Source organism: Idiotropiscis lumnitzeri, chromosome 14 (assembly GCF_059441095.1).
Source record: "Idiotropiscis lumnitzeri isolate Australia: NSW breed Sydney's pygmy pipehorse chromosome 14, RoL_Ilum_1.0, whole genome shotgun sequence".
In the NCBI taxonomy this organism is placed as follows: Eukaryota; Metazoa; Chordata; class Actinopteri; order Syngnathiformes; family Syngnathidae; genus Idiotropiscis; species Idiotropiscis lumnitzeri.
In genome coordinates, this window is record NC_142404.1 from 3207042 (window position 1) to 3231306 (window position 24265).

At 41.4% G+C, this 24265-nt stretch overlaps 2 protein-coding genes across 5 annotated transcripts in view; one reads left to right on the forward strand and one right to left on the reverse strand.

Moving 5' to 3' along the window:
* Window positions 1–4492, reverse strand: part of gdap2 (ganglioside induced differentiation associated protein 2) — a 33874-nt gene extending 29382 nt beyond the window's left edge. Inside the window, exons 1-2 of one of the 2 annotated variants that reach the window (XM_088315527.1) lie at window positions 3928–4492; window positions 3177–3379 (exon numbers count right to left, since the gene is read on the reverse strand). In XM_088315527.1, coding sequence (XP_088171653.1) covers window positions 3177–3367 — 191 coding nt within the window. In that variant the 5' untranslated portion in view covers window positions 3368–3379; window positions 3928–4492. Of the gene's footprint in view, window positions 1–3176; window positions 3394–3927 lie in introns of both variants that reach the window. The other variant, XM_088315526.1, reaches the window with a different exon arrangement.
* A 4550-nt stretch (window positions 4493–9042) lies between these two features.
* Window positions 9043–24265, forward strand: part of LOC148323149 (inactive dipeptidyl peptidase 10-like) — a 117204-nt gene continuing 101981 nt past the window's right edge. For 2 of the 3 annotated variants that reach the window (XM_088315683.1, XM_088315685.1), the window contains exon 1: window positions 9189–9258. Coding sequence is in view for 1 of the 3 variants with exons in the window: in XM_088315686.1 (XP_088171812.1) it covers window positions 9202–9258 (57 nt within the window). In the remaining 2 variants the exon portion in view is untranslated. Of the gene's footprint in view, window positions 9259–24265 lie in introns of all 3 variants that reach the window. The other variant, XM_088315686.1, reaches the window with a different exon arrangement.

The following is a 24265-nucleotide window of genomic DNA, read 5'->3' on the forward strand; positions in this document are numbered from 1 at the left end:
AAAATAAAAACACATTATGTTGCTGTTCTACAAGGTAAGGGTAGTTGTGTGTGAGAGTTCAGCATGGAGATGGGCCTCGGGAAGTTTTTCAGTCTCTTAGTCTTTGTTTTGATGCACCTGTAGTGCCTGCCAGAGGGCAACAGGTCGAACAGGCGTGAGCTCGGGTGAGTATTGTCTTTCATGATATTGAGAGTTCTGCTGATGCAGTGGTGGTGTAGATCTCCGACAGTGAGGGGAGAGGGCAGCCAAATAAGATAAGATAGTAAGAAGTAAGAAGATAGTAATGCGATTTTTCGTCTTCCAAGGTAATGTCAGAGCCGTGACAGAGTCAGGATACTGCATGTGAAGCTCTTGCTTGAATAAACTGTCATTTTTCCAACTTTCATCTGTTCTCTATAAATAGCACCGAGATGGGGGACAAAGTCGATTGAGCAAAATTTTGCCTTCCGCACTACCCGTAATCGAGGCAGAACGCTGCCCAAAACGGCTTGTAGGAATTAAAAAATGCCAGGGTATCAAGTTTAATACCGGCAATCGTCACACATGCTCTGTTGTGTTGAAAGCAATTGTTGCTGTCCAACAATTGCTTAAAAATCAGTGTCTGGTGTAAGATTTAAATTGTTGTACAGTGATCATTGTTTTTAACACAACAAAGTGAGACTAATGATCCGATTTCTGGGACGCTGTTGCTGTGTGAAAGCCCATACACCAATGTCAGCAGAAATTGTTTGCTAGGTTCTGCGTAAAATCAAAGACAGAAAAATATTGAATCTTCTTGTACAACATTTAAGTGATTACTAGTCAACACCTAGGGTGGTTCCTTCGGGACACGGTTGTCACATTAGTGTTTCAGGAATGCGAGCACACTCTTTGAAAAAACATGGGAGACTTACAAACACAAAGGGGTGCTCACACAAAGTCAGCCACCAAGTTGAGCAGCAGATGGATCATGTGATCTTCCGCAAAGAGGAATTATGATGTGGACTTCGTATAGACCACAGTTCTCCTTAACTGGTCTTTCTATTAATAAAACAAACCCTGTATTTAAGAGACGTAAGTTAGTTAGTAAGTCAGAAAACATCCCTGGTGGTCTGGAGTGATGTCAGAACTGGATTGGACCAGAAAAACGTTTTTCTTATTTAAAAGATGCATCAAATTGAACTGAATCGTTCCACTTGTAAATGTCGAGCCAAATATGGGGACTCGCAACTCGGACTCGTGGTAGACTTAATTTGCTATATAGACTTGTAACTCGACTTAGACTCGTCCACTTTCGACTCAAGACTTGACTCTGACTCTTCTTTTGGGACTCGTGAACATTACAAGTCTCTATGGTGTGTGGCTTGCTCTCATTTTCTATCCTGAGTCCAAATGTGTGCGTGTGCATGCACGCTTGTGCAGCTAATGTGCCGGCTAGTAAGTTGTCCTTCTCTCTTCCCCTACTTTTCCGTGCAGCCGAGCAATGTCCAATGCAACGATGAGAGTAGATGTAGAGTAGACAAATGTGTCAACAATGCACAATCACCAGCATGGTAAGCGCAGAGTGACAGGCTGCTGCAGTGCTGCCGTTTGTTGTAGCTTGAAATAAATTGTGGTATTAGCCCTATCTAACTGCAGCACACACGTCCAAATGCACGCAGATGAATATCTGGACCACGGCCAATCTGAAGCCATTATTTATTTATTTTTTTTAATTCCAGGTGGAGCGTTGAGAAATTGAGCTCTCTGTGAACTAAATGGTCTCAGTCTAGAGTCCTTTTTTTTTTTTTTTTTTTTTTTTTTTTTCAACAACAGTCCCATGAGCTATATATGTGGTCCTAAGGGGCTAAACTGGTGCAGACCATTGGTCTACATAAGTGACGTTTATTATTTGATGAGCGAATTTTCGTAAATAAACGAATGAATGAATGAATGAATGAATGAATGAACTGCTATACGGCGACTCCCAACCTTTTTAGCACCATGGACCAATTGGACATTGATAAAACTGTTGACTGATTGGCTTTGATGATTTGTTCAATATTTTTTTGCAGTTTTATATATTTTTCACAAAAATCAAGTCACTCAAAATACAATATAATACATACAATAGAACTTTACTGATATAGAGCATTTCACAACAGCTGCAGCTGTAACGTTAAGAGATGAGGTAATAGTGTGACGCACTTTGAGTACCAAAGTTAGAAGAGCACTATACAAGTGACAGCACATATTGTGGTACTATGTTGCGCCAGCACATCATTCCAAGACCGCAAAAAGAAATTATTAGCTTTACTCACGTTCTAGTATAAGGCAGTGTAAGACCAAGTATGAGAGCAACTAAAGCACATCTGCCATCTCATGGCGACTGGTGATGTTACGACCCCTTCATATTTGCAGTTCGGGACCCATGGATTTGCACATTGTTTGTGTTCTCTTCATTTCTTCTCTTACTTTCTTCTAATTTCTTTATTTTCCAAGGATCCCACAAACACAAACGCCCCACATTCGACCCAATTGTTTCGTAAGAGAAACATATTTGTTTTGGGGGATTTATGGGGGAAAGTTGTTAAAAAGAAAATCAGAAAGTGGTTGCGGCCAGTTGCCCGGTGCTGCCTTAGATCATTACAAAACTGTATTCCAAACTATCAGCTTCATTCCAGGCCAATTATATCTAGGATGGGTTTTATACTAACTAATAACGCTGTAAAGGTAAGTGTTGGTTTTTCATGTCATAAATTATAAAGTGAAATCAACTGCACGTTTTTCCTGTGGAATTTAATGTCTCTCTTCATGTTTTGTTAAATGATAGTTCATTAAATATCAACATTTTGTAATTGCTTGAATAAAAAACACTTCACATGTAGGGTGTATCTAGTCCCTAAATGATATGAAGTTTGGCACCCATGGTATATTTTTCAGTCAATCAGACAGATATATGTTTACAATTGTTTGACCTTGGTGGAAGTCTGTAATGGAAATGCGCCTCCAGAGAAATTGGAGTCAGTCAAATTTTTAAACACTCATGTCTTCTTTCAATGGAGTGGAGTGAAAAGCCTTATCAGGAAGTGGGTTCGTTTTTTCAGATGTTTTTTTACCTTATGTAAACATAACGGTGTAAAAAAAAAACACTTAAAAAAACAGATAAAGTTGGTAAATGCATGTTAGTGTTTTGTTTTTTTCCCAGAAAGACTCACAAGAGGATAATTTTGCAATTGATGTCTGGCCTGACGGGGAAGGGCGATGGGAAGAACTGCTGGCTTAGCAGGCTGTCACTCTGATCCTGCGGAATGCGCTCCCCTTCCTCTTCCAGCTGCTGCCACGTGGGGAGGGTCTGGATGTCCACAAATTGAGAGCGAGCACCCAAAGGATCCATCCCCTCGGGCATCCCAGGTTCAACCTTCACGAAAAGTCCTAATTAGCAACACAGGTGTAAGATTGGATTTATTTATTTGACAGTCGGTTCAAAATTATTGCTGATAATTTATTAGTCAGTTCATAAAAGCATACATTTTCCAGGTATCAAGGGCTACATTTAGCACCGCTTATGCTTATGCGTTATGATTTTATTTCCATAGACCATCACATTTACATCTTACAAATTTACCCATCTCACGTTTCATGCAACAATATGCCTGCACACGTCCAAATCAGCAACTAAACGACATTTAGCTACGATGTACTGTGGTACACCAGTGTGCTTCGTCCCATCACAATCTTGATCAATCTGGAAGTGTTTGAGGTCTTTCGATACGATAGACTGTTCATGGCTGTGGTTTCACAGAACCACTGTTTTTGATGCCACATCACTTCCTGAAGCAGATTCGAGGCACAACTGTCAATGTCCTCTTCAAAACAATTATTAATATCGTGGACACGATTTGCATGAATACTCCTGAATGCAATCACAACAGAACAGTGGGGAATTTAAAGTTTCCTTTGACGTACCTCAGCTGTTGTAGTGGCCAGAGACAGTGGGGAGTGTCCACGTCAAATGTAAAAATAACCTCGCCGCAACAATTTCAATGAAATACTCAACGTGGACTTGAAAATAAAGACGAATGTGACAATTGACGTGTTTTTTTTAACAGATAGCCGTCATGCTAGCTGTCACGTCAATGTAAAAATAATCGTGGACGGAATACTCCAATCTACATCCGGTTTCTAATTTCAAAATAAAACACGCGTCTTCTCATCTAAAAATAACATCAACGATGTTTAGTATGCTTTACAATAATGTAACGAAACTTGATTTGATTGAATTGAGTTGTTTTTCTCAGCGACCATACTTCTTAAAGTCATATATTCATCTGATGTTAAAAACGATTTTATTTTGTACACGCAAAGTTGTCTTGTTTTTCTAATATATATATATAGACACAGGCACTTCCTCTTAACGCCAAGTAAGCTGAGTCAAAACGCTTGCATCATTATTGTGGAAATTACTGTTCTTTAGCTCCACAAACCACCACTTCTCTGAACAGAGGTTAAAAAAGTAGAACTTAGCACTTTTGTCATGAATAGGCTCGTTTAGAACCACGGGTTGTCAGAAACGTTAGTACTATAGTTTACTTAGTTTTGGACCCCAGACAAAAGTGATAGAATCAGAATACCATTTCAAAGTATGATTAAGCATAACCCACCATAAATAGAATACTAATTACATTAATGAAAAAAAACAACTAAAATGATCAACTTAAAAAAAAAAAAATAAAATTAAATTTAAAAAAAAAAAAAAAATATATATATATATATATATATATTTTTTTTTTTTTTTCTTTCTTTCTTTTTAAAATATGTAAGAGCTCCCACCAATAAAGGGCCGGCCATAGGGGGCCAGGCCCGCCCACCAAGATGCTTGTGCTCCCTAATTTGAGGCATGGATTGAAGGCACTGTTGAGCACGATGGCCTCACAAGTGCTGATGTTCTGGGTTCGAATCCGGGCTCCGGCTCTCCAGTGTGGCGTTGGCATGTTCTCCCTGTAACTGCGTGGGTTTCCTCCGACATTCCGAAAACTTACATGGCAGGTTGTTGTGGCGCAAGATAGCTTGGCGCAGTGCATCTAAGTAGCGGCAAAAGAAATCACTTACGTGACAGGGCGACGCTTTTTTGTAATCAGTACTGCGTGAACTCGGGGCACAAACAGCTTTGTCAAGCTCAAACTCACGTTTTCTGAGATCGCCTTTTTCGGTCCCAAAACGATGCATCGTTCAGCCGTACAACGCCGGGAAAAAAACATGTTCCCCAGGGTCCCAAGCGGTGCGATGTGGTCCACGGGGGTGTGCCCCACTATTTGAGAATCACTGCTTTAAATTAACAATTAAATTAAACTTTAATTTTAATTAGTTCATTTTGATACATAAATTACAGACATTTGGACTGTAAATAATAAACAAGAGCAGAATAACAACAAGGATTAGAAGAGTTGTCAAAAAAATTTCTGGACAAACAACATTAGAGCGAGTGTTCCTGTGCTGCTACTGACACTGACTTGATTACGTATCTCGTGTATTTTCATTTAGGTGTTGCTGCCTGGATATGAATATGGACTGTGAAGTGTCAAAAAAAAGAGAAAGACCATGCCCAAAATAAAATTGAACCAGTGAAGGTATTAATAAAGTTCAAACAAAAGACAAAAATAAAACTGAGAAGGACAGGCTTTGAAGGAAAATTGAAAGTTCTGCAACATCTAGGACATTTGTGAGGATAAGCGGTTTGGGTAATGGATGGATATGACAAAATAGTCTGAGGGATTAGTACACTTCATCAATGTGCACGCAGAACATGTAGCAGGGGTGAAAAAAAGGCTTACTTTTGGGATTGAGGGCTTTTAAAAAAATCCACAAGGGTAGATTTGCCCATTTGATGTATAATGGGAGACTATGGAGTAAGATATCTGTAAAAAAGACAATTAATAATAAGCGTCTGAATTTGTTTTCTTGTGAGGATGAATCAAAATTGTAGGTTTGATTTTTTTAATTGAATTGAATTTGTTGCAAGTAGATTTGTGAGTGCTAAAAAGACGAGGATGTATGGGCATATGGGGACGGAAGACGGTTATTTTTATTGACAGACCGGCAAACTAGGGTAAAGTGCCCATCTCTCTCTCTCTCTCTCTCAAAAAAAAAATATACATATATATATCCATCCATCTTCTGTACCGCTTCTCCTTACTAGGGTCGCGGGGGGTGCTGGAGCCTGTCCCAGCTATCTTCGAGCAGTCGGCGGGATACACTCTGAACTTCGAAAAGCTGCACAACACTCAGCTTCCATCTCTAACATTTTGTCTTTTTAATCTTCTTCAACACCGGATCTGTCACCAGAGCCCAATCTTAGGGGGGGTGGTTGTATAAAATGCAAGGGGAAAATGCATTATTAATACCCTACAGTCAGCACTTACTTTGCTCAATATATTTGGGGAACACTCCCCCTCCCAGTCAATACTCTTGAATGGCGCCCTTTGCGACAACCACAAGCAAGTATCATAGACGACATTTACTAGGTATTCAAAGAGGCCTTTTTTGAGTGTGTTGATGCCACAGCCATATTAGATGTAGCAAAGTGAATCTAATTGTGAAGATGTCTCGTTCATTTCCTACTTGGAGGTATATCATCAAGCAAGAGCTCAGGTAATTAACAACGAATCATTGTTTTGATTGCATTTGTCATTCTAGCTCACTTTTATCAATATTATAATGACTATTTTATGGCTAATACAAGAGCCACTTCCAATATAGTGGATGCGCTGACATATCGCTTCAATTGGGCCAACCGGGTCAATGGGTGTCTGCAGTAGAATTTAATGACAAAAGAAAGAGAAAATATATCTTCATTGTAAATGTCAAAATACTTTGTGGCTCCCGTGGAAACTTTCATGAAACATTTCAAAAGGCTCGTTAGTTGATGACACTAATGTTATATGTCCCTCCTCACTTGCTGTTCAATCACGCACCACGACAGTCTACGTAAACATCGTCGAATATGTGAAAACTGTGATCAGTAGTCACCAAATCTGTGCATGTTGCAACTTGTGCTCACATCAACCTCGCATGATCGTCCAAGTATTAAGAATTTTCGGATTCTTGTTAATTAATTAAGGAAAATGTGTCATCCATCAAATACAAAATATTGGGGCAATATTTTAAGAGGTTGATGTCATAAGTACATACATTTTGGGTATGAGTAACTGCAGTTTTCATACAGAATTTTTTTATGCTTATTTTGACTCTTCAACTGTTTTAACCTACCTCAGTGTCCTTTGTTCTAGTAATTTACAAATTTTACAGACATGTCTTCCATATATATATACATATATATATATATACATCGGCTCTGAGATGGGCGGGCATGGAGTCACTGATCTCCTCGTCCATCCAGCCCTTTTAATTAGCCTTAATAAAGACTTCGGCTGGAAACTTTTCTTAAGGCAGCATCTTTTGCTTAAAATAATAGGTGGCCGTTTCTGTCCATTACTTTGGCAACCAAGCACAACAGTAAAAGCCGACTTCTTGTGCCCTGTTGCGCGTATTGTTACCCTGCTGGTCCCCTTCTTCTCCACCGTGTGGTTCACCGGAATGTTGAATGTGACCAGCATCTTGTCCATGTTGGAGATGTCGTTGGGCTGGATGCGTTTGTCGGCAATATATTGACTGCAGTACAAGAGGTAGCCTGCCAGAAGTTGCTTTGCTATGGTCGTCTTTACCCTGATAGATGGACGGTGCCATTTCATAAAATGAAAACATCAAGACTGAGCTCCTTGAAAATGTTTGCTTTTCATATTTTTGCAACCATTATTGCCCTCTGTGGAATAGTGAGTGTCGAAACGCTTCTCCTGGCACCTACTGGGGGCATGCCTTCTGCGTCGTCTTTCACGCAACTCCCTTTACCTTTTAACGTCCGCATGCTGTTGTCAGTAACTTCTGCCTTTCCTCTACATGAGCAGCATGTTGGCCCCCCAGTCAGTCAAGCGGAGCTCTCATGAAAGCCACACAACATTTACAGATTTTGGAACTCGGTCCACTCATAGGGCGCTTATCATTATAAGGAGAAAATGTTAGTTTTAGTTGCGCCTTATGGTCCTGAAAATACAGTTGTTAGTCTCCCTACCACTTATAAAATTTACTAAATCTCCTTCAGCTTGCATCAACTGTGCAATAAGTAACTCTAAATCTAACTGAACCCATTTCCCCAAAACAGGTACTCGTAGTGAATCTCAACATACTGAGAATAATCTTTTCGAAAACATCCATCCATTATCTGTACCGCTCATCCTCACTCGGGTCGCGGGGGTGCTGTCTTCGGGCAGTAGGCGGGGTACATCCTGAAATGGTTGCCAGCCAATCTCAGGGCACACAAAGACGAACAATCATCCGCGCTCACAGTCATACTTAGGGGAAATTTAGAGTGTCCAATCAACCTGCCCTGGATGTTTTTGGAATGTGGGAGGAAACCGGAGTAGTCGGAGGAAACCTACGCAGGCACGGGGAGAACATGCAAACGCCACACACGAAGGCCGTAGCCGGAATCAAACCCACGACCTCTGCACTGTGAGGCCATGGTGCTAACCAGTCGACCACCGTGCCGCCTTTTCGAGACATCTGCAAATAAAATCCTTTGTAGAGTTTGATTGGACTGGAAGATGCTCATATTTGGCCCAATTATCGGGCAGGGTATACCACCCTTTAAATGTTATCTAGAATTTGAGCCACCGTGGCAAATACAAATCAAGAAATGACAAAAGTAAAAGTTACATTTCATTTAATAAATGTGTGAGTGACAGTACAGAATGACTTGAAAATCAGTCTTTGGCCATCTGCTTTATCTTGTTATGTAATCGGTGGTTTGACAATCTCCCGTTTCTGTACCACTTAATCCCCAACAACTGGTCTTGTATGGATGTTATTTTAATGCAAAAAAAAATATTTAACCTTAACCATATTTCATTGTTTTCACATCTTGATCTTGGGCACTCGGCAGACGCACGCATGACAAACTCCCACACTCGTCTCTCACCGATTTACACGCGCAGACACACGCCCACACACACGCGCACAGAGCATCAGAGCATTTGGCTCTGAAATCCCGCGTAACACGGAGAGAGCGCATTTATTTCAATCCCCGCCTTTGATTCACAACTGGCATCTGGCTTTTGCGACACAAACATTCGTCCATCCGCTGGCAAGTTGGCTTTTTAGGAAATAAAGTGTCCGTCCGGATCAAACATGAACCAAAGTGCAGGAGCAGCGCAGCACAGTCGGAGATACTCCAGCGATGACAAGGTAGTCAGTAATTCACCTTTTGTCGTGTTTTATGAGCACTTTTGCCATTTATGAATGTCTCTTGGAAAAATGAGCTCGTATTGTGGTTGAAGAAAATAGTAAAAATCAACCTTCTTAATTAACCTTAATTCAACATTGATTTAGCTTGTTTTGTTATATGTGAAGTGACTACAATGTTACGTGATGCAAACCTTTCTTACGTCGCTGACTTTTTAAGCACTTTTTTGACCTATCCACCTGGATATATTTTGGGATGTTCAGCATTCTCAAATGACTGAAGCAAACTTCAAACCAAGGCTCATACATAATATAGAGATGGCTTTAATCTTTATTATTATTTTTTTGTCACACAGATCAACTAGTCACTAGCTTTCCTTGTGCTTGGTGTGTCTCGTCATGTGTGTCCGCCTATGTTTAAGCCCCAGTGTTAATCAATCAGGTCCTTTCAACCCTTTGTGTCTTGTCCAGGCGCTCCTCATTGTTTTGTTAATTTGTATTTAGTTCCCCGTTTACTTTCAGTTCTTGACGGTGCATTGTCCGTGTCAGATGTTCACGTCCACGTCAGTTGTCCTCCTGCTTGTCTCAGCTTTTCCAGTTAAGTTAAATTATTGTGTTTCGTTGCTCCCCGTTGTTTTGTACTTCGATACTTTATTTATTCCAAGTTCCTTGTTTGCTTTTATTTCATCAATTAAATACCATTTAAGTTTCCCTTGCCTCGCTTCCCTGCGTTTGGGTCCTCCTCTTCCTCCACCAACACTTGACACAAACATATGTACATCTATCTTTAGATGAGTAATATAGTAAGGGCTCTAGGGTGCACAGGCACCCTTATTTCATGTGGGGACGAATGGAAAAAAAAATGTTGGTTCTACAACCATCTAATGGAGGCAAAAATGAAGTCTCCTTTTACATTATATGCTACATTTACAAATTTATACACTGTAAAATCTATTAGCTGCCCTCACATGCAAACATGAGTTAACCTTACTAGGTTACAAGGTTATTATCGAATATGAAAACAAAAAAAATAACGAAAACTAAAATAAAAAAAAACATTTTTGTTAATGAAATAAAAACAAGAATGTTATGGGGAAAAAACAACTAAAATGACTGTGTGCTCACAAAACTAACAAAAACGAATGATAATCGTGAAGAAAATATCCTTAGTTTTTCGTCTTAGTAAGCTTTTTGTGATCATTTAAAATGTAAATCATGGCGCTGCCGGATTTACGACAGTTATCCTGCCGTACAGCAACTCGACTTCCTAAATGACGTAACGCGTTGACAATGAGGTCACACGGGTAGACAATAAAAATAAAACAGCATAATGGGGAAAGTTTGGATAAAATGGCTGACCCTCATTTGGGATTATTTTGTTTATCATTGTGTCTTGGACAAAAGCAAATGCATTGTCAGAGACACAGGTATCATGTGTGGCATGCTGCCATCTCTCGCTTTTGCACTCTCTCTTTCTCGCTCTCCTCTCTCATGCACACTTTCAATATGCAAGGACTTAAATTTGATGACTATGTGTAGTCATTCAACAAGCCTGCACACTCCTGTTCAATTGCTAGGTTTTTATAATTAAAAAAAAAAGACAGTGATAATTTCCCCAAAATTTCCACAATTAACTACCACAATAACATTTCCCTAACTCATGGGAAATGTGTTATGGGCTGATGAATCCATGGCTGAACCTTTAGGCCATATTTTGTAAAGTTGTGTCAAGCACAAAGCCCCACAAACACATCACTGCTCCTCACTAATGAACACCATACCTACACAAGGCTGTATACCAAATTATAAGATTGCGTGCACACTGCACACAAAGTCATTAATCTGTTTGTTTTTACTACCCTCTCAAAAAGTTTTCCTTTTTTTTCAATTGAGTTGTATGTTACAGTATGTTGTGTGTTTCATCTGCATTTTGACTTTAGGAGCAGCATTAATGCACTACACTTTTCTTAGACTGCGCATAAATTAAGTGAACTGTTATGTTTTATTAGTTTATGGTCATTCACTGCATTATTGTTAGTAAGTTAATCAAATTTTCAAATGTTATCTTTTTTTTAGTTTTTAATGAACAATACTTGTTACATTCATCTGTTTTCTGTACCGCTTCTCCTCACTAGGGTCGCGGCGGGTGATGGGGCCTATCCCAACTATCTTCGGGCTGTAGGCGGGGGACACCCTGAACAGGTTGACAGCCAATCGCAGGGCACACTTAGACGAACAATCATCCGCACTCACACTCATACCTAGGGGAAATTTAGAGTGTTCAATCGACCTGCCATGGATGTTTTTGGAATGTGGGAGGAAACCGGAGTACCCGGAAGAAACCCACGCAGGCACTGATGAATTTTCACCATTATGGAGTTATAACCACCACAGTAGGAACATTTTTGACCAAGTGCTGCACCTGATTTATATTAAATTGAAAGGCTGTCGATGTTTGTGCATTAATTCACACATGTGAGATCCATTGCCTTCTCAGGTTTTTGCATTCACCGAATGAAGCTACATTGCACTTGATGAAGTGCTTTTTAAAAAATTTTGTTTTTAAGTAATGATAACTAATTCTTTCTATTTGATATCAAGCTTCTGCTTATAATGAGTGCTAGATAGAGTAGGTAGAACCCTAAAAAAGGCTGAATAGTGGCTCACTGACACCCCTGCTATAGAGGATCCACTCCACATTATATCCAGACAAAATTGTGGATCTGGTGAAACTTTACCTTTTAGTTTCTCGTCTAATTTCACATAACACAAATCCAGCTTTTGTAAATGTCTGTGTTTTATAGGCACTCTTGTTAGAGTGTTGCAAGTTGGCTGGTGTTTGGAAGAAGTTATAATTGATCAGGCTGGCTGAAATGTTGTTCATGAGCAGAGCAGAAACAACAGATTTATGTTCCTATGGTAGACAAGTTAGTAAATAAATCATTAAAACTTGAGGCTATGACAAAAGTCTTTCCTTTCCTGGATAGTCTCTATGCCGTTCACTCAATTGAATTATTCATAGAATACAATAATAAAACAGTCTTATATAGGAAAACGGTTAACAATTGATATAAAAACCCAACAGAATATAGACACTCATTTACTGCATTTATCCAAATGACTTTTGAAACATTGAATTAAAACAGTAAGCTGTGCTCAACACTTTAAATAGATTAAATTAAAAGACTTCATTTACTTGAGAGGTCCCCCATTTTTTTTTTTTAAATAAAAGTAGAATGTACACAAGTGATGTGCACTACAGATGTCTATTTAATATAAGGTATGAATTTTCCTTGAGGTAGAGATTTGGACCCTACCGTCCAGTCACTGTAATTGATTTTGTATCCTCTTTCATGGTCACTGGTCAGTGTGACAAATGCCCAAATTGTACCGCCCGCGTCACCTGGACAATTCATATAGAAGTCCAGTCGCGGAACACCACTCGAATTCAGATCAAGTGCCAATCCTCACAATCGTGCTCTACCAGGTCTCAGTCTCATTGAATAAGAGAGTCCCCAGTGGCAGCGCTATCCATTACTGCTGTTTGGTGTGGAGACGCAAACAGTCAGAACCCGACCCCAAAAGGCGGAGGGAGGCCACACTCTCATCCAATGGGGTGAAACCCAGTGAGAGGACTGGCACCAGAGACAGACGTGTGGAAGCGAGCTGGAGTGACCCGGAACTTCTTTGCCACACACACATCAGCTTCCCTGCCAAACATGTGACCTTCCATGAGCTCACATCTCACCTGACTCCTTTAGCCTCTACGACAAGTGGTGAGCCCATGGAAAGGGGGACCCATGTTGCCTCTACGGCAGTGCCCAGCCAGGCCCCATGAGTATTAGGGGTGTACTGATTGATCGCCCAGTGCTGATTTACTTAAATTTGGCAGATCGGTGATTTGGCAATCGCTTAAAATTAAACCGATCTGACAACAGCCTGTTACTTACAAGGAAAATCATTTTAAAATACATTACCTAATTACTTTCATTCTTAGGACTGTTACGAACTAATGGTAAACTATTGTAGATTGAACTTCTGGTTTCGGCGCTGCGCGAGTGGCAGCCTGTTTCAGCAGCTCCAGCTCACAGTTGAGCCTTTTTCGTGTGTTTTTACCTTTACCTTGTCTTATTTATTCTACCTTATCGCAGCAATGGACATCCAACTTGCGGTGGTTTTACTGCTGCTGGTGGCTGTTTTTTTTTGTGCGACCATGTCCGGAGACGTAACTCGGAGCAACGGATCTTGTGTACACAAGAGATCAGCTGTTAGCACTCAGTGCTAACCTCGCCGGCTCCTGGAGCAAGACCCGATATCCCCAGCGAGCTAAGGAGGAAGAGACAGGGATGTCGTGCGGGGGCTAAACGCCAGGCAAGGAGGAGATGATACCACCCCGTCTTCCCGTCCGTTATTATGGGGAATGTTAGATCCCTTTCCCAATAAAATGGACGAGCTAACGGCACTAACCCGGCACGAGAGGAGCTTCCGAGAGGCTAGCTTCCTGATGTTCACGGAGACGTGGCTAACAGAGCTAATGCTGGACGCCGTCGTGGAATTGGACGGCTTCCAAATACTACGTGCGGAAAGGACACTAGAGAGCGGTAAGAGGAAAGGAGGAAGGCTGGCCTTTGTTTGTTAATGATAGATGGGCACATCATTATTAAGGAGCAACTTTGCAGTCGGGACATTGAGCTGCTAGCTCTTAGCATGCGTCCTTACTACATCCCGCGAGAGTTCAGTCATGTGATTGCGGTGGACGTACCTCCCTCTGCTAACAGTGAGTCAGCCTGTGACGTACTGACTGCAGCTGTGAGCAGGCTCGAAACACAGCACCCAATTGCCTTGCTCCTCATCTCTGGTGACTTCAATCATCCTTCTCCTTCCTCCTCTCTGCCTTAATTCACACAATATGTCACCTACTGCGCCAGAGACAGTAAAATGTTGGACCTTTTCTATGCCAACACCAAGGAGGCGTACACACCACTGTCCTTCCCCCCGCTGAGCAAAGCTGATCACAACTTGGTGGCTCTCCTGCCTCTGTACAAACCTCTGGTCCGCAGGCAGCCAGCTGTGACACGCACAGTTCAGAGTTGGTCTGGAGAATCCGAGGAGGCCTTAAAGGACTGTTTCAACACAACTGTGTGGGAAGTATTCAGCGTCGGCACTCTCCACCTGCACCAGTGAATATCCAGGAACCGACGTTGAGCGGGTCTCAATTTACAAGTACCTGGGTCTTCATCTGAACAATAATCTGGACTGGAGCAACAACAGACACTCTCTATAGGAAGGGTTAGAGCAGACTCTTCCTACTCAGGAGGCTGAGGTCCTTTGGCGTTCAGGGGACACTCCTCAGGAACTTCCTTGACTCTGTGGTTGCATCAGTCATTTTCTATTGAGTGGTCTCCTGGGCAGGTGGCATCTCGGGCCGGGACAAAAACAGACTGGACAAACTAGTGAGGAGAGCCAGCTCTGTCCTGGGCTGCTCCCTGGACTCTGTGGCCTCAGTGTGGGACAGGAGGATGACGGCGAAACTGTCATCAATGTTGGTCAACCTAGCCCACCCACTCAATGACCCTCTTAGAACACTCCACAGCTCCTTCAGTGATAGACTGTTACATCTTCGCTGTGCGAAGATTTCGCCGCTCCTTCCTGCCGGCTACTGTCAGACTGTTTACCAAGAACATTGGGTCAAGTCTACAAACGGGCGGCCATTAGTGCAATTGTGCAGTTCTAGGATACAATACACACTACTACTGAACCTTCATCCAATGGTGTACTTATATTGACTAATGCTGTATTTGGTTACAATTGCAGTACTTTTATCATTGCAGTATTTTTTTTCCATCATAGCAGTATTTTTATCATTGCAGTATTTTATTTTATCATTGCAGCATTTTTATTTAATTCCCCTCTGTACAATGGGCAGACATTAGGAGTGTTTCCTTACACTTGTATATGTTGTGGGATGTGTGTATATACATGGGAACTTGTGTATATACTGTGCATATTTGCATAGGTTTGCTTTTTCTGAATGTCTGCTGCTGATCTAATATATTAACAATTACATTACGCCGTCGCATCTGTGTGATCTATATCTTTGCTGCTATAACTGCAAATCTCCCCATTGTGGGACAACTAAAGGACATCTTATTCTTATCTTATTTAGAATTGGGGATGCGTGGTAATTTTATTTTTAATCACCCAATCAGTTTAACACTGTTTAATATAAACCTAATAAAACCTCTGAATTGTTATCAGACCTGGATTTCAACTTATAATAGTAATTCACACAAGTAGTAATTTGCAGGACTGAAATATTTGCTCATGTGACCAAAGAAAAATGGGATCACAGCAGTGTTTCCAAACCAGGACTACAAGGGGAACATAACCACATTGCAGGGCTACGAGAAACATTTCATATTTAATTCCCAAGATGATAAGTAAAGATTCTCATAAACCTCATTTCATGAACCCGTCAACAAAATGGTATGTGTATGTGCATGTTTCATAATTGTGCATCTGGAACGCATACACTGCATTTCACCTTTTCCATGCCGTGTTACAGCCTCATCCCAAAATGTAATTATTTTTTCCCTCAAAATTAAAAATTACGTATTTATGAGTATTCACAGCCTTTGCTCAATACTTTGTTGATGCATCTTTAGTGGTTACAGCCCCAAATCTTTTTGGATTTGATGCTACAAGTTAGGGACATCTTACCTTGGGCAATTTCTCCCATTCCTCTTTGCAGCACCTCTCAAGCTCCATCAGGTTGTTTGGGGAATGTCGGCGCACAGTCATATTCATTTTTGCAACAGAGATGTTTGACTGGATTCAAGTCTGGGCTCAGGCTGGGCCACTTCAAGACATTCACAGTGTTCTCCTGAAGCCTCTACTTTGTTGTTTTGGCTATGTTCTTCAGGTTTCTGTCCTGTTGGTAAGTACACCTTCACACTTGTGAATATAGACAGGTGTGTGCCTTTCCAAATCATGTCCAATCAACCGGAATTTACCATAGATGAACTCCACTTACACTGTAGGAACCTCAAGGATGATCAGTGGAAACATGATGTGCCTGAGCTAAATTTTTTAGGTTGATGGCAAAGGCTGTGAATGTGCTGGTGATTTCTTTGTTTTTCATTTTGTATAAACTTGCAAAAATGTCATTCTGGGGTTTTGTGTGTATAAGTTTGACGAAAAATGAATTTATTTTATTTTGAAATGAGGCTGAAACATAAAATGTGCTAAAAGTGAAGCTCTGTGAATACTTTGCGAATGCACTGTATATAACAATTGCAGGTTTATTATTCATTTGGATGTATTTATTTTCAAGGTTCTTTTTTTATTTAATTTGAGGTACATTGAAGATGATTTCTGATAATTCAATGTTAAAATAAAGGAGATGATATAAAATTTTTGTGTAATGTCAGGACATCTCACTGAGGGGCAAACAGAGTGTTGGCTAAGGCAGCAAAATGCACATTCATGTCACAATTTTTCAGTTTTTGTTCAAGGTTGCAAATGTTTTCAAAATGTAGTTTTTGTTTTTTTTTTCCTGACAAGAAAAGTGAAGGCGAATATCTGGCAACCAATCGATGAACATTTGCGACCTTGAATGAATCCTGATGAGAACACCACATTTGCTACCTTCGCAAAGTCTCATGTTTGTCAAATGTCAAATGTTTGTCGCGGGCAGTGAGTTAGGGGCTTTGCATTCTACTTTTGGAGAATCAACCCCTATGTCAGGTCAATTATACGGTTTGGACTGAATTGTCGAGCTTAACAGCTGCATCTTGCATTTGTATGTCTTCCATGCCAAAGACAAGGAATAAATACCTCATGTCCTTCCGGGTGTTTCATTTCAGCGTCATAGGTGTGTGGTTACTTTCCTGTGCTAGTCTTTGAGACCGCCAGGGAGCGCATTGGTCAGTTTGTCTGTGTCTTTTGCTGTGAGTGTCCGTGACCCGGCTTCTCCTTGCGGGTGGCATGGCTCAGTGTTCGAGTGATCGCCTCCCAACTCAGAGGTTAGGGATCCCTGGCCTGTGTGACTATGTTGAAGTGTTCTTGAGCAAGACACTCAAACCTCAGTTGCTCCTCATGCGGTGTCATCAATAGGTAGATGTGGTCACAGTGTGAAGCGCTTTGAGTCCAAAGGTAGAAAAGTGACAGCCCAATTTCCTGCAGGGGGGCGTGGTTTCCCCTGGCCAGTCCGGGCTGCGTTGCCACAGACTCTCCTGATCTTGGTGGTTGAGGTGAAACCAAACAGATTAACCATGTACTTAGACTGAAGTTGGAGTTACTAAAATGACCTCAAAAGGACCTTCACATTGTTCTTGGTTCCATCTTCTCTAAAGCATGATCAGTCAACTAATCAAGTGAGGACTGCAGGAGTAGGTTGCATCATAACCGCACGTGCAAATTCAGATTTCTTTGGAGGATATGGAAGGAGTAGTTAGAATGGTCAGGATTATCTAACACAGGTGCATTCTGAAGGTAATGTTTGAGTGTCACAAAACTTTCACAGCAGTAGAACTATCAGTCTGCCTGGCTGTGTGAATCCTGTCACACAATGAGGTAGCTTTTATTGCATAATCACAGATCCAGATGCTGCTATTTGGAGTGAGCTGAAGTGACGCTGTAGATTGGAAGCTTTGAAATGCGCTAAAGCTGCATGACATATAAGACAGACTGGCTTGCCATTACGTTCAACAAAAAAATATAAACTCGCTCACTCTGGGAGTCACTGATGGTGTAGTGCAGAGGTATTCAATTAAAAGTCAGAGGTCCACGACTAAAATTTCTTCCAATTAAAAGGTCCGAACCAAAGTCCAACTTCCCATAATGTCTAGGCTATGTTCACATTTTTATATAATTTCAATATTTAGTCATTTTCAACCAAGCACACTTATATACAAAATATTTAGCAATGTTCCCATTAAACACCTTTGCCAGTCAAACTGTTAAGAACGGCGGTTGGAGGGAGAGAAGGGAAGAACCCAAAATGCAGGGAAGCCAGGCGAGGGTAACTAAAAGGGAATTTAATTAATGAAGGGATAGGGCAAACAAGATACTGGGAGAAACAAACGTAACAAAGTGCAAAATAACGAAGCCAAACAAGACGCGACTAGACAGAACAAAACATGACTTGGGAAACAGGGACTGGAGCAAGCGACAATGACACAGATTAATGAGCGCTGGGCGTGACCGAGAGACAAAGAGCAGCCGCGACATCAAAAGGTTAATGCACCGACGCTGAGCAGTCAGCGCCGGGCGTTTAAGTAGGCTAATGTAAATGAGTCAACGAGCATCAGGTGTGTGGCTGGTGAGCGTGTCTCTCGCGCCGCGAGGTGATCAAGGAGTCACGAGTAACAGGTGCGTGGCTGGTGGGCGCGTCTCTCTAGCCAACACGACACGCGCTGGAAGGGAACGCCCCCACGCCCGTTGAGAAAACGTAAACAAAAACAAGACCTGACGGAACGGACCATGACACAAACAAATATAAGGCGTTTATTTCACGTTCAAGAAAATGTGGCTCCAGTAACTTAAGGGTGCCACTTCCAGAAAAAACAGTAAAATATCTCCTGCAGAAATAAATTAAGTGCTAAGCATTGAGTTAACACCTTTTACCTTTTTTTTCTTAAATCAAAGAGTTATCAGCCTAAAAAAAAACGGAAAGCCCAACTATAAAAAAAAAAAACCAGGTCAACATGTTCAGTGCACAATCAATAAAAATGGCTGTCCTCATGAAAAACTAAGTCAAAATGAGCTTTGACACCACCTTTTCTTTTGAATATTTTTTTAACTTCTCTTAATGAGAAAAATGAGTTTGTGACTGCCCTGCCAGTGACTTAAATCTGGTCAGGGCCATTGGGATTTGGTAGATATTTCACACATCTGCGCTTTGTGTTTTCCTTTAAATAATGTTTGTGCAACCACATTTAAGCACTCCTTCACAACTTCCCCCGTCACTTGAACGTTTTTTTATGTTTCCCCAAACTCCATGATACTTTTAGTGAACATTCGTTTACGTGCCGCTGGGCTGTAAACGAAAATGTAAAAATCTCTTATACTGCACTCAAAGTTCGATGTTTTTGCCTGCGCTCACCTCAAACTTCAGCGGATAACGTTGCACAAAAGGGCGGTGCTTTGTTTCGTAGTGGCACTTCGCAATGTTGCGACGGTTTCGGAGCATATGATGCACACCGGTTTTGAATCGACTGCAGCCATAACGAAACTAAATTTCTCCGTCCATTCATTCAAAACAACACGCATTGACCTTGCTAACTTTTTAGCAAGGCATACTGTCAGCAGCACTCTCTTCCGGTCTGCTGTGCAATTGGCAGTGGATTGTAAACAAAAGATATGATTGGCTCAAATCAGTGACGCCTTTTCCGTATTAACTAAAATTGCTGCGTCAACGTTTGCGAATGCGCCCCGAAAAAAATTCATCATAGATTGGTCATGGGTCTGGTCCGAACCATCTGTTGGTGATGCCTGGTGTAGTGGTACACTCGCCTGAGTTGTGTGCGGGCAGCGTCGGTTCAGTTCCCACTCAGTGACGGTGTCTATATCTACCCTGTGACTGGCTGGCGACCAGTTCAGGGTGTAGTGCGCTTTTTGCCCGTATTCAGCTGGGATAGGCTCCAGCACCCTCCCGCGACCCTGTAGAGGATAAGCGGTGTGGATGACATGACTCTCTCACTCTGTCAAAAACGTCCTGCGTTCTTCTTCACATTTTCATTTAACTGTGCATTTTTTCCCTGCCAGTTTGATAGCTTCTTTCCATTGCCAATCCAGCTTTGCTTGGCAACCTGTCCGGAGGGAAGCTTTGCCAGACCCGCACATCAACAGCAAAATATACCACATTTTGAAAAGGTCTCGCCCCACCTTATCTCTCTGAGCTCCTCCACCCTTATGCACCTGCCCGCCTCAGGCACTATTCGTGGTATCAGTGACTAAGCGAAGGCTCAGAGGGGAATGAACCTTTTCCATTGCTGGTCCCTCTCTTTGGAATCATCTCCTGCTAGACATTAGGCAAGCCCCTTCGCTTCCCATCTATAAAACTCATCTTAAAACTAAAGATTTTGACTCAGCATGAGACTTGCGTCTTTCTTACTGTTTTTGTGCTTTTCGTCTTCACTATTAATTTGTTCTTTTCCTCCATGTACCGCACTTTGCATACAGTGGTGATCGTCTTAAATTGGTTTTTAAACGGAGTTGAGTTGAGTAGAAAATTTGTTATTTTATACTCTGGTTTTATATTGTTCCCATAGTGCCTATACACTTTACTTCACTGCTGACTATGTTTTGTTTTTGCATCGGTCACTGACATTTGTCTTATGTTCGTTAAATCTCATTGTGTACACCTAATTAATATTTTTAGAATTAGAATTAGAAATCCCTTTATTGTCATTGTACTCAAGTGTGCAACGAGATTAGAGGGCTCCCCTCTCCAGTGCAATACAACAATAATACAGACAAATATATAAATTAGATAAATAAATAAGAGAGTGCAATGGAATTTAGTACTGAATAGTGTATATAAAAACACATCACAATGCTGTTCTGCAAGGTACGGGTGTTCTCGTGTGTGTGTGAGAGTTCAGAATGGAGATGGCTCTCGGAAAGAAACTGTTTCTCAGTCTATTGGTCCTCGATTTGATGCATCTGTAGCGCCTGCCAGAGGGCATCAGGTCGAACAGGTGTGAGTTTGGGTGGGTATTGTCTTTGACGATGTTGAGAGCCCTTCTGAGGCACCGGGCGGTGTAGATGTCCGATAGTGAGGGGAGAGGGCAGCCAATAATCCTTTGCGCTGTTTTGACTGTCCTCTGGAGCCTCACTCTGTCCGCCTCAGTGCAGCCGCTGTACCAGGTGGAGACACAGTACGTCAGCAGGCTTTCGATGGACGAGTGGTAGAAGGCTAGCAGCAGCTTCCTGTCCAGGTTGAATTTCCTGAGGACTCTCAGAAAGTGCAGACGCTGGCGGACCTTCTTTACCACTGCTGTGTGTGTTGTTTAACTCTACTCCTAATGTTTTGCCCGATTGGCAGATACAATCCTCGGTGCACCTGCTTTTTTATGTCCAAACCTTCACTAAATAAGGCCAAAAATGACTTGTGTTGAATGTTTACAAACCAAAATATTTTACAACACAGTATAAAGTAATATTTTGTGATTTCGTCACATTTTTAAGGCATGCTTAATAGCGTTCATGTTCTCTATTCTGTATAACTTGACTTCAAAGAATGATTACAACACATATGCCTGCATGATTTTTTAATTAAAATTTTAGCCGTTGTTTAATTGTCTTCTCTGAACAATTGAACTCAGCACGACACTGTTGTTGCTTTCAGCCTTGAAGGATTTGTTCAAAAAATTAAAAGTAAGCATAAGCCTAAGTGTTGACGCCTGAATTGAAAGGGAGAGAAAATAGATCTCAGCCACTCTCCAACATGACATTTTAGCATTTATTTTGGTCGGTCTCTTGGGAATGCCAAACATGCTTTTAATGCTAAAAGAGTTTTTGGGACAGAATTAATAATTTAGTCTGAAAATGAAAATAGTGGGAAACACTATTTGAACAAGTTCTTCATTTTCGTCATAGATTGAAAACATTTGGTTTTTTTTCATTTCAGCTTTTATTAGTCACTGACTTCAGGAAGGGTTTAGACCTTCTCTTTGTATGACAGGTGTGAAACTGTAACAAATACATAACAAAAAATGAATAAAATGCACAAGTCTAACTGTTAGGGGTATTTCCCAGCGACCACTGGGAAATACTAGTGGACTCTATAATCGCAGACACAGCAAGATATGATTTTACAAAGGTATTTATTATTATTAATAGGGAATACAATTCAATCATTAACTATAGCGCGCCGGCAACTAGCAAACGAAAAGCGGACAAACTCACACCAGGAAAGAAAACTGACGGCGAACAAAAGGCGCTTGCAAAAGGCAAGGAACAAAGAACATAAATTGCTTACCGCAGAAGGGCAAGGGATAACCCATGAAGCGAACGTGAACAGTAGTGATGGGTCCAGCGACACCGAGGCGTCGATGCGCGCGCCGAGCTTCCAGGGCAAACCCCGTGTCGGTGCGCGTACTGCTTTGAGAAAGTCACGTGACCACTACCAGAATCATGTCGACACAGCGGTCGCGCGCCAAACTGTGTTCATAAGGAAGCGCATCTATCAACAGGATGGACGCTCAAAACAAGCATCGAGTTATTGGCACGTTACTTTGCATTGAATATCCGCAAAATGGAAGACGTCACTGTTGATGCGCACTCAGAGGTGCAGCGCTATACGTCAGCAGGACACGTTGCACGTACGGAAGACCCGCTCTTATACTGGAAGTCCATGGAGGCAACGTTCCCTCACCCATTTATATTAGCCACACAGGCGTTGTGCACACCGGCCTCTTCAGTGCCTTGTGAGAGGATTTTCTCAAAGGCGGGGGAAATTGCCTCAAAAAAAGAAATAGACTGAATAACAAAACGCTGGAGAAACTAATTTCTTTTGAATAAAAATCTTTAATTACAATGAGTCCATTGTCATTCACAACACTTTTACTTGGGCATTCAGACAGATGTTCTCTTAATTTATCAACTGCGTCTCGAATATCAAAGATTTTTTTTTATGAAATTGCGTGTATGTAAAAATAATGTGAAAGCAAATGCCTAATCAGAATCAGAAATCCCTTTGTCATTGTACTCAAGTGTGCAACGAGATTAGAGAGCTCCCCTCTCCAGTGCAATACAACAATAATTCAGTTAAATATATAAATTAGATAAGAGAATAATTAGTGCGATGGAAAGTAATACGAAATAGGATATATAAAAACACATCACGTCGCTAATCAATGGAATTGGATAAAATTAGTTTGACAGATCAGTGTCAGATGACCCTGTCAAATATTTCCTGCAAGTCCACCAGGTGTCAGTATTCAGCAACACAGTGTCAACACAGTGTCACTGTGTCGAAACGATACAGGATGCCTCATCTACCCATCACTAGTGAACAGAAATGAGAAGAGCCTTAGCTTGACAAAAACGAGAGAACACAAAAGCGTCTATTGCAAGTGCAGAGCGAGGAGACAATAGAAATTCGTAGCTTGGGATCATGAGCGTGAGCGATGCGGGAGAATACTCAGCGTCGTTGGCTTATGTAGTGTGGTAATCAGAGCGTTGACGAGAGTCAGGTGCGCGGCCGGTGGGCGCGTCTCTCCAGCCATGACGTCGTGAACCAGGAAGCGAGTGCTGGAGGAAACGCCCACTCGGCTGGGAAAACACAACATAAACAAAGGCATGACAGAACGGATCATGACACTAACATTCGCAAAATAAAATGGCGGCACACTCGGCAATGCAAATAGTTTCCGTCCTAATTTGCGATTTATAAACTCTAATAATTATCGTCAATCAATCGTTAAATATTGGGAAAAACACTTACAGGGAATGCCGTTTTATGGACTTAAGCGTCAGACACAACTTAACTACTACTAGCTTCATGTACGATAGTACATGGTGTCAGCACGAAGCGCTTGTTCGCGAGCTGACTTTTTTCACTCTCTTAAAGAGACAGCGCACCACTAAACTGAGGTTTAAAGGGGAACTGTACCAAACAGTCTCTCAACTGTAAACAACTGAACAAATAATAATGGACAAAACACACACAATGTGGTGAAATAAAAATCATGTGGGACAAAAAAACGAAAAATGAGTTGGCTGGGAGAACTGTGAGCGAGAAAGGCATGACGTATCAGATAAGATTTATCGACTTGTTGAGAGCTATTGGACTGTCAACCATGATAGCATTTATCAGCCAACACAACCAACGTTCACCAGATTGACTTGCGATCTTCAAACTTTTTTTTTTCCGGAGGAGGAGGGCAGGCCCTGCTCCTGTCCGCTCATAGCGACCCTGTTGAAGCCACCCCACGAACAAACATGCGCAAAACTAGAATCAGATCTTGATATTTCATGTTTGGTCTGAACGTAGCATGAGAGT